This window comes from Rhea pennata, chromosome 5 (assembly GCF_028389875.1).
Source record: "Rhea pennata isolate bPtePen1 chromosome 5, bPtePen1.pri, whole genome shotgun sequence".
Classification (NCBI taxonomy): domain Eukaryota; kingdom Metazoa; phylum Chordata; class Aves; order Rheiformes; family Rheidae; genus Rhea; species Rhea pennata.
In genome coordinates, this window is record NC_084667.1 from 12,443,162 (window position 1) to 12,462,565 (window position 19,404).

Here is a 19,404-nt window from a genome sequence, read left to right on the forward strand (position 1 = left end):
TGCCAGCATATTCACTTCACACCAAGCCAAACACACAAAAGTGTAAGATTAGCAGTAACTTGCTCGAATAAAGGTGTCAGCCACCAAATCTTACATGTACAGCAGTGCATGGCAGTTGCCACAGTTTCAGCAATGTAAGATTCCCTGCAACCATATTTGAAATCTTCCAAAATGGCTTTACCTGTAACTATGGACATTTGATTGTTGGTTCTTCTGTTAAATTGGTGGACAAGAAAGTCAGATAGAACCCTGTCTGCAAGAAAATGCAGAAAGATTGCTATTTGCCATCAACTGATTCAAACAGGCTCCCGAGCAGCTGATGGCCCTGACAGTAAAATCCTATAGCATCTGGTTACTTACGTGTCATGTGCTCCTTATTTCCTTTTTGTTTGCTTCCACAACAGCACACTTCAAAATAAATTTCCTTGTGATAATCTTTGTAAGACTGCATGAAATGAACAATGGCAACAGTAATATTACTAAATAAAACTCCACAAGATAAGCCAGAAAAAGGTTTTATTTTATTAGGATTGGTACACTTAACACACATAAGACTTTGGGATTAATTTACATGTATTTTTCCAAAAAACGCTTCCCTTCTTTAATGACTCAGAAGTTAAAAAAAAAAAATTAATCCCAAATTATAAGAACAAACAGTATTTGCAGTGGAAATTTCTATTACTTGAAACAACTGTGCATTCAGGAGTTCTAAAGAAATTACCCTCTTTACCCCTTAACATGATTAAATTTTCCTGTCACAAATGACTAGACTGTTCCTGGGAATTTTTGCTGCTCACATTCACTAAAATAACCTTCCTTTCCATGAAGACTATTGCTAATCATACACACAATATTCAATATCATACTTTTGGGTATGAAAGCTATGTCACTTTTTATAAACATTAAAAACATGGACATGCATATTGACATTTCTGTGCAGTTTTATGGAGTCACCTGTCAAATAAGGCCTCTACATACAAGATCACAAACTACTGAATTATTGGAAATTTCATAAGAATAATGGATTTCCAATAATCCTGTTATCTGGATGGTGTCTCTCATTCTAACAGGGAATTCCAGCTCTCATTACTGGTTAACATTGTATTGATTCATTACCAAAATGAGCAATATTAACTGGCCAATGCATATTCCTGAAAATCTGTTGCAAATTAAGCATATTATCAAGGTCATTTAAAGCTGGAAATTAAATAGCCTGTTAAGCCAAGCAATGGGGAAAAAGTGAACTCTAAACTAAATTCAGCTGGCCCATTCATTCTCACACAGAAAAGTAGCCACAGAACCTTAAAGAATAAAATCTATACTTCCTGTTCTGTGGATTCAATACCAAGGACAAAAAGCTAATGTAATATTTTGGAAGTCAAAGGCCTTGGAGGTGGAGGGAAAAGTGAGGGGCAGGGGAGGGACAAAGCAGCGTACTGACTCATCCCATTACCTCAACATTATGTGTACATAATATATCTATGATAGAAATGTTTACTAATAGCAGAAAAAAAAACCCCAAAAGACTTCCCACTCCAGACTTCACTGAAAGGAGAAAGCTGACAGCCCTTCCTCACAGAGATGGCCTAATTGATGACAGGCACTTTGGCAATGAAAAAGGAGGTTACCCTTTCATCATGTTAACTCTCCCCTCCCAGTTCTCATGTATAATTTGTCTCAAGTCTCAAGAAACTTGAATCAAATTAAGCGCGTTAATACATCTCTAAGAGCAGGTTAACTACGGCTATGAGCAGAACTTGACCTAGAACGAGATTTCCTTTTAGAGGAAGAAGGAGATGGGGAAGAAGCTAGCAGGCTGGAGCGGTGGCTCTTCTGGGAGTAACTCTTTTTAGGTGTACGACTGCGAGAGCGGGACCGGGACCGAGAACGAGACCTGGACCTGGACCTGGACCTTGACCTGGACCTTGACCTTGACCTGGACCGGCTGTATGATCTGGAAGATCCTGTAGACTTGGACCTGCTGCGAGATCTTGAGTAACTCCTTGAACGAGACCTGCTTCTAGAGAAGCACAGTAAAGAGCCTTAGTTTCAGTTGCTACTAAATTTAAAATACTCAACATCAATTTAAATTTTCAAATTTCACTTTGTATATACTTCGAGCATACTTTGTGTATGCTCAGCATTTATATCTGCACATCTGAACGCACTGTGCACAGCATTCAGTTATTTCAGAGTGCTGCTAAATTTCTGTTACGCTTTATCATAACAATTATTTTCTTGGACCAAGAGCTGCCTGGGGACTGGAACTGCTGGCCTTGGCATTTACTGCTACCTTGGCAAAATGAGAACTGCCTCATAAAAGATGTCTTTTTGTTTTTTTCATGAGCAGACAAACAATCTTTAGCCATTTATCAAGAGCAGAAATGAAAGTTTGCACCTGGGATATCTATTCTCTCTAAAAAACACCAGCATTCCTTAAGGATTGACAGTTTAACACATTCTCTAGTTATACATTCTTTTCTCATGTAAAGAAATGGATTATTTTTAAGAGAGCCTTTGAAATAGGTACAGCTAACACGGCGTTTTTAAAAAATGACTAAATGGCAGAACTGTTTGGGGAATAATGCAAGTCAGTTAGCTGTTTTTCTTTTATTCTCACCAAAAAGCTGGTTTCCACAACTATCTGAATATGGGTGACAGGCACTTCAAAGGACTGTGAAGCAACCTTCCATTAAATTAAAAGGATTATAATACCAAAATTTATAGGTAATATTTTTTAATCCATTCATCTAAATATCAAATTTTATCTGAGTTTTTTTCAAATCTTCTCCTTTCTCTCATCCAAAAGTGTTTTATTCACCCTATTTTCAGTAAGTCAGCTCTTATCTAAACTTGTTTACACTGCTGGGGAGTGGTTCAGTGCTGTGATATTTAGTCTGGGGCCAAAGAATTAGATATTAAACCTTTGGCATCAATACTATTCTCAGTAGAATTTTACTAGGTCAGGTGACATACCTGTGCCTTCTGTGATCTTCAATCAGTTTAATTCTGCGTCCATTCAGCTCAGTGCCATCCAATTTTTCCAGTGCACTCTTCATATCACTATAGGATGCAAATTCCACAACCCTATATGCAATCAAAAAAGAAAAAAATTAAGTTAGAGATACTGAAAAAGCAGGGATAAAAGTGTTGGGCCTTTTTCTATCTGCTGATTCACAGCTTGGTATTTTATCTTCTCAAAGCTAATTTTTAACTTGGTTAAAATGACAATGAAAAGGAAAGTATGACATTAACTGTCTTAGCCATCCATACCTTTCACATCATCTTAAAACAGTCCTGAAACTCTCAAATGAACTGTAAAATAAACAAATCCAGGAAGCTACACAAACCAGCTGAGGACATTTCTTTCAATCCTTCACTAAAGTGCATTCTAAAGCTGTCCAATTAGCAAAATAAACTTGCAGAGTCTGGGTGTTTCTTTAGAGCCTTATGATGAATAAAAATCCCCTTTTCATTTTTCTTTTGATAGGTTTTCCTCTCAAAAATGTCTAAGTTGCATTTGCTTGGAGTGGCTCTTAGGCACTCTTTCGCCAGCATGCATGCTCCACTCGTATCTCCCTCTCTTCTACTTTGTATTGCAGGACCTTTACATCGTGCACAAGTTAAGAAGAATGTCTGGAGAACAGACAGCTACCTACTCCCTAGGGAGGTTGGGTATGTCTGTTTCCCATGACGGAGTATGATAAACTAGAGCAAAGCAGCCTAGTTTAGGCTAGTTTACCTAGCCTAGCCTATCTCCAACAGGAGATATTTTGGCCTCAAGAATCAATGTCAGATCATAAATGACTAACTACATAAATGACTGAAAGTTAAGGACAGTATAACTCAACTGTCAAAAGGGTTTCTCCTTTCCCTTATATTGATTTTGTTTCCATTGTGAAGAGGAAAGACAGTTTAGTACCACTTTTGAACTCTCATTTACTGACTGATTTTTTTTTCTAATTGGAGAGATTGTAGCATCTAAACCACACACAGACCTATGTTTCACTTATTTTTATATTACAGTAATCTTGTCTTTAACAGTTAGAGTTATCACATATATTTGTACAAAAATATGAACTTACCCTTCATTCCTGTTGTTTCTGTGTGCATCCACATAGGTTACCTCTCCTGCCTTTCTCATGACATCTTTCAAATCCTGCAGTAAAAATTAACATTTTAGTCTCAAACAGTACACACATGAATGAGCTAGCTGTAAATAATACCCCCCAAAATTTTCTCCACTAAAACTGTTTATTGCTTTTATATTTTTATATATGTAAAAACATAATTTGGAAAAAAGTTTCCGAAACTCAGTCTATATAACAGCAGCTGCATATAGAAAGAATCGCTCACTCTTATTACAATACAATGAATAAAATATTGTTTTTAAAATAATCCCACATTCTGAAAATTGCTATTATGAAAACATAATGCAGTAACTAAAACACCAACATATGCATTAATGTCAGAATTATACCAGATGAAAAGTAATATAGTATTAAATTCAAATTTGTATGACTGACTATAAGCACTAACTTATCAGGACTAACTTAACCCCAGCTAAATGAAAATCCAATATATTTAGACAAATTTATTCTATAGACTCACCTCCCCCAATTTCATAACAAAATTAAATGTAAATGGGTGCAATTAATTAAAAGTATAATAAATACTTTTACAAAAGGAAAAACTTTGTTAAATTTAATTTCAATATTCTGTCACACTACAGTGTCATTTCAAGAGACACCCATTGTGTTTAATTTAATAGGGCTAAACACAGACATTATAAATTTACTTGCTCAGCAATAGGATAAAGTACAAACAGTGTAAAAGGTCATTAAAAATCTAAACATTTGTGAAAGTTAAAATAGTACTTTCGCCAAACAGTATCTGGTATTTTATAGTCCCAGACTACTTACCGCAACATGCCACAAGTGGCAGATGATATAAGAAGGTACCTTAAGCAAAGAGTTGCTTCTCCAATACCTAGCTCGCCAAGAGGAACTCTCTTACATGAGAAAGGCAGAGTGATGGCTCATAGCAATATGCTTCACGGAGGTACCAGAGGCCCTGAAAGCACTGGACATAGTCTCCAGAAGTGGCTAAAGAACCCGAGGATGATCTGTGCTAGCCAATCGAGATCAAACCCAGGCAAACCAAGATCTAGATCGCCAAAAAACAGGAGTGTCATAGGAACCAAAAGGAAAATTCAGAACAGGCCAAACCCTAGAATTTCAGCCACTAGAAAACCCCCAAATCTTTGGTTCTTTCTCCTCCACACAAGAAAAATGAGGGTTAACCCAAATCAAGGTTGTTAGAAGAGGTTCAAAATGCACTTGGTTAGAAATATGCTTGAGGAATAAAAGACTACAAAACAAAAAGCCAAGAAAAACTTTAAAACTTTAGAACATTTGCCACAGAATATAAGTAGGCTTAGTTTTATCTAATCTTTTAATTAAAATTCAATAGTTTAATTTTAAAAACTGCCATATGCAAACTAGCAGATATTTTCTTTGCTTCACATATGCTTAACACAAAGAAACCTTAATAGCAAATAAGAGATGGGCCCTATAGCATCATTAAAAATATTTCAGCCTAAGTATGTTTACAGCACTTCAAGTAGAAAGAGAAAAATTTTAGTTTTACTCAACTCAATGGGAGCCTAATTAGACCAGAATTTATATATCAAAATAAAGTTAGAAAAAGTGAGTCTACATAATTGTTTTCTAAGTCAGTAATTTTACGCTTTAAAATTGAGGCTTCCATACAGTTGCTACATAATATTTTAATTCTGAATCCTAACAAATACCATCATGAAATATAATGTGTATTATTACTCAGAAAGAGAGGAACTGTGCATGTATTTTATAAAAGATTAACAAAATATTTGCTTCTATTAGTGGAATGTTTTGAAGTTACCTTGTTTTACTTAATAAAAACTAGAATAAAATTTAACTGTCCCACTGAGTTTACTGTTCCGATTCACCTTACTCAGCACAAAAATACCCATGTTATCCTTAGCAGCAAAGGAAAACAAGGCTTAGAATGACTGCAAATAGGAAAAAATACGTATTAAAAATCTGGATGCAACTCAGATCTAGTTTTCCCAGCTACAGACCAATCTGAAACTTCACAGGAAACTTAAGAACCATTAAGAGTGGTGGGAAAGCTCTGGACATGCAGAAATGTGCGTGTGTGTTAAAATAAGCAGAACTCTGATAGTTTCATTTTTTACTATAGGAATACTACATTATCTATCGCTAATATAGTCAATGAAATTTGAAGAATTTGACCTGAACACAAATTTTATCTGTTTTTTTAATGTCTGAGTTTTTTTTTTTTTTTTTTTTTTTTTAAAAAAAAACATCCAAACACAAAAACAGACAGAAGTTCTCAAAGCTTTGGGACCTGCACATACTGAAGATGAAAAGATGCACATGAGTTTTAAAGCAAGGAGGTTCCATATTGATCACTGCTTCCTAGGATCTCAGGAATTAGAAAGGAATAATGCCATTACTGTTCATGCATTATCTATTCAAATCTGTTGTACAAATAGCATAGTTAAAAAGCTAAAATAAACTAAATGAGGTTTACGTACAGATTTTAACTTCAAGTAAGTTCTGCTATTTAGGCAAGTATCAAGTATTTTACAGTAACTTAAAATACATTTAAAAATATTATAAAATTTAAAGAAAAAACATTGAGATTCATCAATACAAAATCTTAAGTGGATAGATTTTACTCCAGAAGAGTAAGTAAACATAAAGCCATTATAAATATTTACCAGTAAAAAGAAAATTTACAGAAATGTCAATTTTTTCAAGTTATAAAGCTGTTTAGTGTTCAATTTATGAGTCACCTTTATTAACACTTCATTCTAGCTTATTTCTGTCATCCCTATTGTCCTTTCCAAATACTGTGTGCCTCAGAACGATCCTTTCATATACAAAAATTGCACAGCATACCCAGAAGTGATTTACATGAAGTTCACTTGCTCATCACATCAACTCAGAAGTTGTTTTTTCAGTTATTCAATAATTCACATAACTTTACAATTAGGAATTTCTGAGCCTTTCATGCAGAAGACAAACAAATGTAGTTCTGCCATTTGTCTGCATGGACCGTAACGAAGCTCTTATGAAACACATCAGTGGAGCCTCAGGCAAGCAAAACAGCCTCCTCATGTGTATTCAGCTGCAAGACCAGTGCTTTGAATATTCCGAGTATTCTACTCTATTTTTCATTGAACTAATTTAAGTCCCCTTATTCAAAGAATATAAAGATTAATGAGCAAAAATAAACTCCACTACTCATTACATCTTTTGTAAATATCTGTTGCTATGTCCGTAACAAAAGGAAAATTTACGCAGACTGTAAGGAGAACACAATTAAATAATCATGTTGTTATTATGTTAATAAGACAGCTAAATGTTAGAAAGATTGGCAAAAAACAGAAAGATGGTAAGAAAGCTTCAAAAACTAATTACTGAGGGGTTTTTTAGTAGTTATAATGAGCACACTTGATAAAGTAGTTTTCCTGAGATTTCATTTATTCGTGATGTATTAACAGACTTCTCCATCATGCATTATATAACAAAGAATACTCCGTAAGACATAAGACAAGACCTTAAATTTCACTCAAAACAAAGGCATGCACTCACAGGTACAACATTACAAAATGATAAGATGGTTTGAAATGTATGTTATGCTTCAGTAATTTAGAAACAATCTAGAATCTTTTTTAATTTTTATCAGTTGGTCATTAGCAGTAAGCAAGAATTGATTCCTGACTACAAAAATCAAGTCATGAAACTATTTGCACAGCTGTGAAACTGCAGACTTCTTTAAATATCTGAGTACTCATTTTTAGCAGTCACTAAGGTTTTTTGCTTTATTGTTATTCAGGTTACATATTTATGATGGCTTTAACGTAGAATTAGGCTGAAAACAGTCTACTTAAAGACCTGGAAAATAAGGTGTTCTGAATGAGAGTATCGTAACAGTGAAGAAAGAAGATAAGAGGCTAACTCACCTGCCAGCTGATACGGGAAGAAAGATTTTCAACTATGATTCTGTGTTCAGTACGAACAGGAGGTCCATATCGGCTAGAAGAATTCAGAGAAAAAAAAAGAAAGAAAGAAAAAAACGCATCTCCAGTGTAAGGAATTCAAAACTTGCACAACTTGATGTTTTCCGTAGTTTGTTGAGGGTTCTAAGTTAAATATTTTCCTAATTGATGGACTGCAGATTTTATTCTCCCTAGTCAAGAACATACAGTTTATAAAGAGTCCATATCCATTAAGAGAGAGCTGCAATGAGTGGAATAGAAAGGATTTTGATGAAGAATTTTATACCAAGGCAGTCAATATAGTTCCTATTTTTCTAGATACACTGAAGTAAGTGCCTAGTGGAATGAAAATTATTTAAACTTTAGTTTAATTTAGGTCCTTGACATGCATCACTCATACACATGGCTTTGGAAGTTATTCATATAAAGGGCTTTTTTCTTTTCTGTAGTTAGTAGGATAAATTCTGCTTCTCCAAGTCAGGGAGTCAGAAAGCACAATTTAAAGGCATCTTAGTTCATGATTCTAAACTGCTAATCACTTTGGTTAATATTTGTATATGTCAACATGACCTATATTAGATAGTCTTCTGGGAAGAAACATTCTTATTTTAGTAAAAAGGAATCTAGCTAACTGTTTGTCTTGAAAAAACAGTGGCAGTTCCTAGATGAAAGTTAATTTTCTAAGTGAAAAAAATCAAAGATCCTCTCAAAAAAGCAAACTGTGGCTTAAAGTACTGACAAAGAAAAGAACAAGAAGAGAAAGTTTGGAAAAAATACTGCCTTTGCAGGTAGTTTGTGTTCCTAATCCTAATTATTCTGAACCCAAAGGGATTTGAGAACTCTGGAAAAATACATGCCAGCTTTTTGGTAAATAATGTAGGGTTCTAAAAGCTTTGTATTGCTATGAAAACACTGAGGAATCAAGAACAGTGACCTTGGAGCAAACTGTTCTTGCCTTCTCCTCCTATAAAAACATAACCCTAAATTGTGCATATTGATTTGTACACTGAAGCATAGGCAATTTCATTTCAGTGCATACCTCAAAGTGTCCCAATTTTTTTCAGAACATCCAGATCTTCAGAGCATTTAAACAGAAGTCCCAGAGTCCCAAAATTGGCAGGCTGAGTCTCATTTTTCCATTATTGCAAATCGTAGTCTCTTCCTGTCTGGCATCAGGAATCGGGAGTCTGACGTCATGAACCTGACTACAACGTCAGATGCCCACGACCTCCAATCACACTTCCTACTTTAAAAGTCCACTTTTAGCCTGGACTTCGGACCAATTCTACCGCATCAAGGTTACTGCCACTAAAGAAAAAATAATCTATTTAGCATACTTGCATATGCAAATTAGATGTTCCAGACACTCACTGGTTTGTAACTGGCAGCAATTCTGACTTTGAAACAAATGCAGAGGTGTATGTCAGTTAAGCCTTTCTCTTTCTTTCAAAAGCTACTCTGCATAGGCCATGGTTATAATTTTGTCCACAAAGTAAATTAATTTCATGCATGTTTACCTCAGGTAGGTAGGTATGAACTACAAAGACCTACAGTGTAGCTGTTTGTTGTAATATAGGCAAATCTGCAGAACTTTCAAAAAATTCACTGTAAAGCAGCATAAAATTCACCACCAACTGAAATCACTCAAAATAAATGCTTCCACAAATACTAGATGTTCACTACAGGTATTCTGGATATGAGCTGTATCTTGCGTTTCAGATTCCATTTTTGGACAGAGACTGTCCTTCAGCAAGGCACCAGTCAGCCAGCAACCTTTGTTGCCTGGTATCTAAATGCTTCTGCACACGGTAATACCTGGTGTTTACTGAATGCAGTTCATTTTGTATGTTGTGCTGAAGTAAGCATTTTGTTAACCATATAACTGGAAACGTAAAAGCTTAATTAGATAGTAAATACCCTGGAGAACTACTGCTCTGCAGTAACTTTACGCAGCCTTTAAGTTTATGAAAGAAGCCTCAACAGAAAATCTCTGAATGTTTATACTATGGAATTAATACACCTGCCAGCATCGTTTGAAATAAAAAAAATACAGACCTGTATATCCAAAATCTAAATTACTAAAGATTCTGCACAACAGATGTTAAGAAGCATGTTTTACTTCACTCCTTGTTGACCAAAAACTTTGAATCTGAAGTTTTGGATTAATTTTCTTCCTAAGAATTTGGAATGAATTGGTTTTCTTCCTAAGAATTTGGTTGAAAATAAATTACATTGAACCAATTGTTGTAGATTGTTGTTGAGATCTTTAATTTTCTTTTCTTTAAATCTCTCTTATTTAAATCTTTTTTCCTCTCTTTTTAAAACTAAATCAAGCAAAATTCAACTGTAATACTACTACTTCACATCATGTACACTATATTACACTATATTAGTGAGCAAGACCAATGCAATGCATAGAACATGGAGAGGGAGCATTTCAAATGTGTCTGTTAGTCTTTCTGAACCAGTTAAACTTCTTCAAAGTCCACATTCTCCTGCTCAGGCAGTGCTGAGGTTTGAGAACATAAGGCCTCTTCCATGATGACAGACAACAAAACAGGGGTCTCCCTACCTCTAATCATGGGAAGAAAATAGTTTTAGTACAGTTCTTCAGTTATTCTATTTGTAGAAAACAGAGTCAAAACCACCTACCTAGATCCACTCTGGTAATAACTGAAGCGTTGTGCGAATCTGCCCCTTCCTCTTCGGGCTCGAGCATGCTCAATTGTAACCCTTAGGATAGTAGTGGGGAAAAAAACAAAAAAAAACAAAAAGACTTCCTTTTTAAGGATTTGACACTGGCTTAAATCTTTCACAACTGAAGCACATGTGCACAAACAAGAAGTATCTTGCCCTTACATGCAAAGCTTTTTACTAGAATTGCTGACATTTCTTAAAGAGCCAGAACAGCATCTTTCTGTCTCATCTGCCTCCCTCAGACTTTCATGAGAATTATCATGGGTCTGTAACACAGACTGTTTCTATCAAATATGCTCAATCAGAGCCTAAGAGTAATCACAGAGTGAAAAAGGTACCAAAATGAGTATTTGGAATGCAACAGTAACTTAAAGACCTAAACCCAACTTCCACAATCAAAGTAAAAATTATTGTAATGTACAATGACTATAGTTCAAATAGTTGCAAGCTGAAGGGCAACACTAAAGACAGGTTCTCATCAATTTGTTTTCTGAAGCCAACAGGTAGACAGATGAAAAATAACTTCAATTCACTTTGACTAACATTTCTGGAGACAAAACCATGAGAAAACTTTTAGAGCAGAAATATACGTGTTAAAGGAGTGCAGGTGGAGAAAACAACCAGCCCTACTCCAGCCATCCCCCCACTAGCCCTGAACTCTTTTTTTCTTTATATAAGACTAAAGCCAGGATCCTGACTGATCTCTTTAGATAAAGTTATGGAAGGCGTATCCCATCAGAGGCACAGGAAACAGGCATCAAAGCACAAGCTAATGCACCATATCTGGATGCAAAATGCTTTAGTTGTTCTTAAGGGAAAAACATGTTACTAAGCTTACCTTTCATCACACAACTCTTTACCATTTAGTTCATAAATTGCATCATCAGCATCTCTGTGGTCTTCAAATTCCTAGGAAAGAAATGCAAATAAACAAATATTTTCCCTCATAATGTTTTTAAATGCTAGAAAAGACGCCTTCTTTATAAATTTTCAATTTCTGCAGCAAATGTCCCCATAGCTGTTTCAGTATAATTATTTGTGAGATCTGTGTAAAACAAATAAATGAAATGATCTGGTTCATTAAAAAGATCGCTAAAATATCTTTTAGATGAGAGTTCACGTGGATTATTTCAAGGCATACAGTTTGAAACACATCCCTGTATATAGGGAAATTATATACAACAGCTCAAGTTGATCCAGCTGCTACCAAAAGGGGGAGAGTTGCACTCTCCAAAAACCAGCTTGTAGGAGTTCTGGGGCTGATATAATTCCAAGGCTGGCTAGTTTAATGAATTGGCAAAACAAAACAAAAACAAAGCCAAAAAAGTACCCAAAAAGTAAATCAGGAAAATAACACAACAACAAAAGATCCCTTGATTTTTCCCTGAGCTAATTCAGCTTCCTACTCTGGCAAAAGCTGCCTGCGTAAGAAGAGTAAGTCAGACAAGACTGGCAAGCTCTAGGTCTGCATCAGCTATAATACGCAATTCCATATTCTATTGCAATGGAATCTGCCACTTCACCTTTGGGAGCTGCACTAGCTTAATCAGCTGCAGTAGCCCCTGCCTCCTATCCAGCCTACTGGTTCTTCAAAGCTGTCTGTGTAGCTCCGCAGGAAACTAGGTCAAGAAACCTATCCAGATGAAAAGAGTACTGGGTGCACGGGCTAGGGTGAAAAAGACAGTGTTATTTTCAGCTAGATCAGCTTCCCAGGTAGGTTCATCATATGGCTGAACCTGTGGCAAGGGGAGAAGGGAAAGACAGACAGACGTGAGAGCAAGCAGCTGGATAGGGACTGCTCAAACCAACAGCTTTGTGAAAAAAAGATCATGGAACTGCTGCAAGAGAGCAGTGAGAAACAGAGAAGGAGCTTCTCAAATTGAAGATATTGTCTGCATAACTAGGAACAGCTTTTCAGAAGCAATGTTGGCTTAAGAAATCTTCCCCCATCCCTACTAAATTAGCTTCACAACCATCCATCACAGATCCTTGCAGTATCGTGCAGAGATTATCTTGAGAAATTTATTTATGCTTAGTATTTAAGAATATCAATATTAGCATCTACAATTCACTGACTTCAGTTAATTTTTAACACACTGAATGTCTAAAGTCTATCTAGCTATGGGAACTAAAGTTTGAAAACATTCTGCACAGAAGTCTACATAATTCAAGTAAATACAATTCATTTCAAAGATTAAGCAATGATTCAGACCAAGCACACAGAAATATGCTTTCTTCTTTTAGCTATACCAACACTAAAGCAGTGTTCAGTAAGAATCATTTGGTTCTGTAAAACGTTTTATAAATACAAATTTTATACCAATAAAAACAAAGTTAAACTGACAGCTGGTCAGGAATTTAGTTTCTCAGGGGCTAATACTATTTGTTATCTTTATAAATGATCTAGATGACAGGACTGAATGCATCCTCATCAAGTTTGTGGGTGACATCAAACTGGGAGGAGAAGTAAATATGCCAGAAGGACATACTGAGAGACTCTGATAGGCTAGAAGGTTAGGCAAAAAGAATTGCAAGGTTTAACAAAGACAAACGTGAAGTGCTGCACCTGGGACAGTACAGGCTGGGGTCTGAACAGCCACACTGTTGCTGCGCTGAAAAAGATGTGGGGATCCTGGCAGACAGCAAGCTAAGGGTGAGTCAGCAGTGTCCCCTTGCAGCAATCAAGGCAAACCATGTCCTGGGCTGCATTAGTAAGAATACAACCAGTAGATCAAGGAATGTGATTATTTCACCCTACTTGGCACTTGTCACGCCACACCTGGAATACTTTGTTGAGTTCGGGTCCTCCCATTCAAGGTAGGCATTGAAGAATTGGACATTGACCAGAGGAGGATCACTGAGATGATCAAAGGGTTGGACACTTGATACGTAAAGAAAAGCTGAAGGAATTGGGTTTGTGCAGCCTCGTGAAGAAAAGGCTCTAAGGCGGATCTAGTCAGTCTTTTAACATCTAAAACATAGGTATAGACTTTCCTCACACAGAGCTATAGAGATGATACTTTCTTCACATGAATGCATAGTGACAGGACAAAGGCAAAGGGCACAAGCTCTTTTGAGTGAAGTTTTGTCTGGATAGGAAAAAAAAATTCTTCACCATGAGAACAGTTAAACATTTTTGACACAGCCATAAAATAATTATTCAAGCCTATTACTTGGTTGGCTTTGAAGAGAAAATGACCTAGGAACGGTAGAAGAGAGGAAGGAGGCTTGGCTGACTCATGTGAAAGATTTGGGCAGAGGTTGTTCCTGAATGAGTCAACAGCCCTGCCCAAAATAAAAAAGAGAAGGCTCAGGGAAAGGTGATTAGGAAATAGCAGCAACTGGAAAGGATGGGCTAAATAAACTCAGTTTCATCTCTAGACTAGCCATTTACATCCAGACTTCAAGAGGCAGGTATTTACCCACTGCCTGGCAGTCAGCAAGAAGTAGCTCATAGTATAGGGCCATCAAGAACCGGCATGTTTAAGAGTCAATAAGTAATATTTATATGAAACTGAAGTAGGCAGAGAGGCACTTTTTTCCGTAGCTTCAAACAAGGGATTGATTCTGGCAGAAAGAATGTCTGCCACAATGTGCAGATATAATGGGCAATATAAGTCTTTCCAGTTAGCCATTCTGCAGCATTGAATTCCAAGTCCCAGGTCTCAAGGGAAAAACAGCGTAAGGTTGGGAACCTGTGAAGTTGCAAGGATTTGGACAACAGTTAACGGATACAGACCTCTGGAAAGCTACAGTAGAAAACTAAGACCAAAAGAACTATCTGTTCTCTTTATGAACAGAGAATAGTCTGAGTGACACAGATGCCTTACGAACTTACATTCATGGTGGATATTCCTAGCTTTAGCTGTATGAGAGAGAAACACCAGCTGGACTGCACTGCTCAAATCTGATTGCAAGCACCTATTACCCTTGATGTCTCAGTCAACTACTTCTCTTTTATGCTAGGCCATTATTTAGATAAATAACCTCCCAGTCCAGGAGACTGAAACAAGGAAGAGAGAAACAGAAGTGAGACTGTAAAGCTTCTCCATCTCTTGAGGATGAGACTTGATATCAAGTTTTACAATACCATGCATTTAATGTAGTCGGAATACTACCAAGATTTTGAGAGAATCCTGACCAAAATCAGGTAAATAGATAACTCAGCAGGAGAAAACTATAACTGTATCACCTGAAAAGCAATCTGAAGCATATATATTAATATTTTCTGTTTCCCATTTGATTTTTCTCTCAAGCATTTCTTCCTCCTTAATATCAGTCTAGCCAGGCTAGTACCTGCAAGAGACGAGAAAACCAGCTGCTACTTACCACAAATCCAAAGCCGTTTTTTAGATGGATTTCCCGTATGCGTCCATATCCTTTGAAGAACTTCTCCACATCCCGTTCCCGAGCACGTGAGCTTAAGTGTCCAACAAAGACACGGCAACCACTCATCTTAAGTATGATACTAAGAAAAAAAACAGTACTGTTTATCAGATTAATAAACATAAAATAGGTTAAGATCACTTTCACATCTCAGAAATCTTTGTTAAATGGTAGCAAATTTTATTAGTCTCCAGGTATGTATGCTAAAAATCTGATTCTTCTCTATAGCCAGAGAAATGAGAAAATCTGTTCTCACTAACTTTAACAGAACTTATGGAGAACTCCCACTTTGCTCTTACTAGAAGCATTAAAGTTACGTGACTAAAAAATGAATTGACATTTTCATTAGCTGCTAGACTAATGAGGCTTTTGTACCTCAGAATACAATGAATATACTATAAGCTCTAGGATGAACTTATGGGGCTAACGGTAGTAAAAGCATACAAAACTGAAAAGAAGTGTTAGGCTAATGATTGAGATAAAGATATAAAACATTCTCAAATATTTATTTTCACCTATGAGGCCAGCTGCAATAGAAGTTTAATACTATGTATCTTTCGGACACCAGCAAATCAAATCATTTCATTCTGCACTAAATATCAAATGTCTCAACAATCTATCAAATCATGAACAAAGGAAAGTTTGCTGTTGTGAGATTTCAGCCACGGCAAAACCAAAGACCATTTCAGAGATTCAGATTCTCAAAAAAAAACCTATTGATCCAAGATACATAATTTGAGATACTCTATGGAAGCTCCATTACCTTAAGCATGCCACTTTTTCAGTGGAAAGGTATCTGAAATTTAGGACCTCATTATTTCTCATTTTAATATTGGCTTATTGATCCAAATATTGGGTTAAAAGCTAACTAAACAGCACAAAAATACATTTTAAGTTTACACGGTAGCAGAAAATGTTAACTGTTTTGCTCTATCACTGAGTTTGTTATTATACAAAACACAAAGAATCCAAGCCCTAAGGAGTGAAAGTACAATGTGCTCTTGTAGTACAAGGATGGGCTGTAAAGCAGACAGAGAATACAGTATGGATAGCATATCAAGTTAGCAATGAAACTGTAGTTCAGATTTGGAGGAATTATTTGGGGTTAGTGTGATTTTATTTACCTTTTGTGTTAGCACTGACTAGGTTTATACTGATTAGCTTCCTTGTCAGTTCAGTGTGCCATGAGAGAAGTACCAGAACTTATGATGGCAGGCTGTAGGATACCTTAAAGGGAGAGGGATGCAACAGTGACAGCACTTAGGCTAGCCTAAATTTTCACGGAAGCATGGCCTGAGGCTGATAGCTATTTAATCAGTGCCAGGTAGTAAGTTTGTGCTTCCCCTAAAAGGGGCTATTCCACCCTTTGTAACCACTGACTCCTTTGTGATGGCTATTTCATTTTTATGCCCACATGAAAAGCCAGGCCAGAGAACAGATCCAGCTCCTTTAGAGAGAAGCTAGTCTTTAGTCAGACTGGCTCCCTGATCCAGCTTACCATAGTTGTGTGAGATAAGAAAGGCCAGTAGCCTTTAAGGGAAAGACAGACCCTTAGAGAGGTAGCAGACTTCTGTAGCTGTGTGATTTAAAATACAGCAAGAATGCTTATTTCGACAGTGGAACTCATTTTAGGAACAACGTGGATTTGTCAAGTTAAACCAACTGTGTAACTGCTGCTCAATACTTTTAGTTCTCAGTTCTAGAAAAACAACAGGGGGAGGGGCAAAGAATCAGGGATCAAAATGAGGGAGAGACGGAACTGACTATCTGAGAAAATATCAGAGATATAGCTTAAGAACTGCAAAACACATTATTCACTCAAACATCAGGGATCACAATAGTTTGAGCTCTGTATCGCATCTGCTAGTTGCAGAGCTTAACACGTTGTTCCTAGTACAATGCATCTGAGTTTGTTTACCGATGGCTCACAACGTGCTGCACAGCAAAGGAAAAGCACTTGGGAATCAAAGGCCCGGAGCAGAAAATAATCTGCTTCGTCCTTCTGTGAAGACGAGACGGGACAGCGCTAGACTCGCCTCTCCCAAGGCGGAAAGACCCTTTCCTCAAGTTCACCGTAACTAAGGCGGCGGCCCGATGGCGGGCGCCCACCCTTCCGCTCCTTCCTGGCGCACACGAGCAGCTCCACTCTCACCTTCAAACCCAATGGCTCCGGCCACTGCCCCGAGGAAAACACGGGCAGGCGCGGCCGCCGCGGCGCGGCGCGGGTCACCGACGGAAGGAGCCGCAGAGGCCGCGGCGCGGCGCGACGGCCTCCGCGGCCTGCGGGCGTCGCGCCTCGATTACCAAAGCGCCAGCGGCCGCGGCGCCAGCGAGGCCTCCGCGCGCAGCTTCCTCCCCCTCGGCGCGGCGGCGCCGCAAGAAAGGCCGGGCCCGTCCCCGCCCCGCCGCCAGGCCGCGGCTGCGAGAGCCCGCTCGCAGCCCGCCGCCGGGCCCTCCGTGGGCCTTCCCGCCCCCGAGCGCGCAGGCGAGGGGCTGTTACCCACCGTCGCTGAGCGCTGACTGCAGCTGGCCGTGAGGAAGCCGCTCTTCCCAGCCGCCGCGGTAATGGCTGCCTTGTTCCTACGAGAGACCGACAACGCCGCGCTCCCCCAACGGATGCTGCGCAACCGCCGGCGCCCGACTCCAACTCCCAGCGTGCCCCGCGCCGCGCCCCGGGCGGCCCCGCGCGCGGGGGGGCCGCTGCTGCATGCTGGGAGCTGTAGGCGCGGCGGCGGCGGCGGCGGCGGGGGTGGGGCGGGGAGCGCTGGGCTCCTCCGTTCCCTCTCGCTGCCGCGGGGTTTGGGGCAGGCGCGAGGCGGGGGGAGAGGCTCCGTGTGCGTGGGGGGCTGGAGCGGGCCGTGCGGGCCGGGGCAGGATGTCGTGGCGGCGGCCACGGCCTAGGCCGCGCAGGCCGGTGCCTGGCGCGGGGCCGCGTTTGGCGGCGAGAGCGCCCCCGGGCGCGGCGCGGCACGGTGCGCGCCGCCGCGCTGCCCGCCGCACGGCGCGGAGGGACGGGGAGTGTCTCTGTGAAGGTGAAAATTCACCAAGGTGAAAATTGCCGTCTGTTTCTTCGGTGTATATAGGAAGACTGTACCGAAGAAACACTTAAATCTTCACGGCCCAGAGGTTTAAAATACAGCTATAGTATATCCTGCCCGTGTTTCTCCTCATCTGCTGATAGCATCATATTTGGATTTTCTGGTTTAACTCGAGTAAATATCTGAGCTGTGTTTTTGACATCACATGTTAGATTCTGATTTCATGCCCTCCAATTATTATCCCTTACAATGTAGTATACGTTTTGAGATAAATATGAAGTTGATCTATATAATAACCAACTGCTGTGAATTCTTTTTGGTAAGAAAATGGTGTAATCTGGCAGCTTAACAAAGCTATTATGTAGTAAAAGAAAAATACCAGCTGGGGCAACTATATCTTACAACTTTCAATGCCGCTTTCAGTTGTAAGGATAGTTTAATTCTTTTTTCTTTGATAAGATTGCCTGTCCAGGACGCTCAGAATGTGGTGCTGTGACTTTTTTCTGTATAAATTCTATGTAGCTGGTAGCACTGGAATATTGCAGGGGTAGCATCAGGGTCTCCATGTGTCTGTGTGCTTGAATTGCTGTGTGAGAAGCTCAGAAGTAGAAAAAAGCTCTTTAGGTGGCAGTCTTGGAATGGCATGAGAGCATTAAGAATTTGAGTTACTGGCAGTAATGAAGATAAGTCATGCAAGAAGCCCCATTAAAGCTTTTATTTACTTTACCCTGCGTCTCTGGAGTCACTGGGATCGTGTAAGTGAGAAAGAATGTTGCTGCGCATTAGGAACGCTATTCCAAATGCTTTGATGATGCCTGAGCCAGACTGGAATTTGGCTTTCCCTTTCCCAGTGTTAAGTTGTGGACACTCTGCACGAGTGGTAAAAAGCATGAAATATATAATTAAAAGAATCTGCCACTAGTGTTGCCTACTAAGGTTTCCTCTAGTGTATGGGTAGCGTTTCTAGTCAGTATTGTGTGCAGAATCAACTTTCAGAGTAGAGCTGTATTTTAGTTTTCTAGTTTATTCTAGTTATTTTGGTTGCACAAAGAGATTGGTGTCTCAGTGAACTCTTTGAAAGCCTATTGGGAACTATTAGCACCCTGACTGCACACCAACAAATGAAACAAATACTCAGCTGGAATCAGAATATTTAAAATATATAATCTATTTATTGGTAGGAAAACACATTTATCTTGCTTTCCTGAAGAG

The 19,404-nt window shown here is 38.8% G+C and overlaps 1 protein-coding gene across 1 annotated transcript; it reads right to left on the bottom strand.

Annotated features, from left to right (window-relative positions):
- Positions 1–499: 499 nt before the first annotated feature.
- On the bottom strand, positions 500–17,792 carry LOC134141052 (serine/arginine-rich splicing factor 5-like). Its single transcript, XM_062576955.1, has 8 exons — positions 17,659–17,792; positions 15,098–15,236; positions 11,607–11,677; positions 10,724–10,804; positions 8,036–8,108; positions 4,086–4,159; positions 2,977–3,087; positions 500–2,020 (listed from the first exon to the last, which is right to left on the bottom strand). Exons 2-8 carry the CDS (start codon positions 15,221–15,223, stop codon positions 1,735–1,737), a joined length of 822 nt encoding a protein of 273 aa, XP_062432939.1. The 5' UTR covers positions 15,224–15,236; positions 17,659–17,792; the 3' UTR covers positions 500–1,734.
- Between the last annotated feature and the right edge of the window lie 1,612 nt (positions 17,793–19,404).

Bases quoted from the DNA above. Each gene is read 5' to 3' on its own strand.
- LOC134141052 (XM_062576955.1), bottom strand. From the start codon at position 15,223: ATGAGTGGTTGCCGTGTCTTTGTTGGACACTTAAGCTCACGTGCTCGG. The intron at 10,805-11,606 runs GTAAGCTTAGTA...TACTATCCTAAG, and splicing joins AAAGAGTTGTGTGATGAAAG to GGTTACAATTGAGCATGCTC. The intron at 8,109-10,723 runs GTAGGTGGTTTT...GAATTCTTCTAG, and splicing joins TATTACCAGAGTGGATCTAG to CCGATATGGACCTCCTGTTC.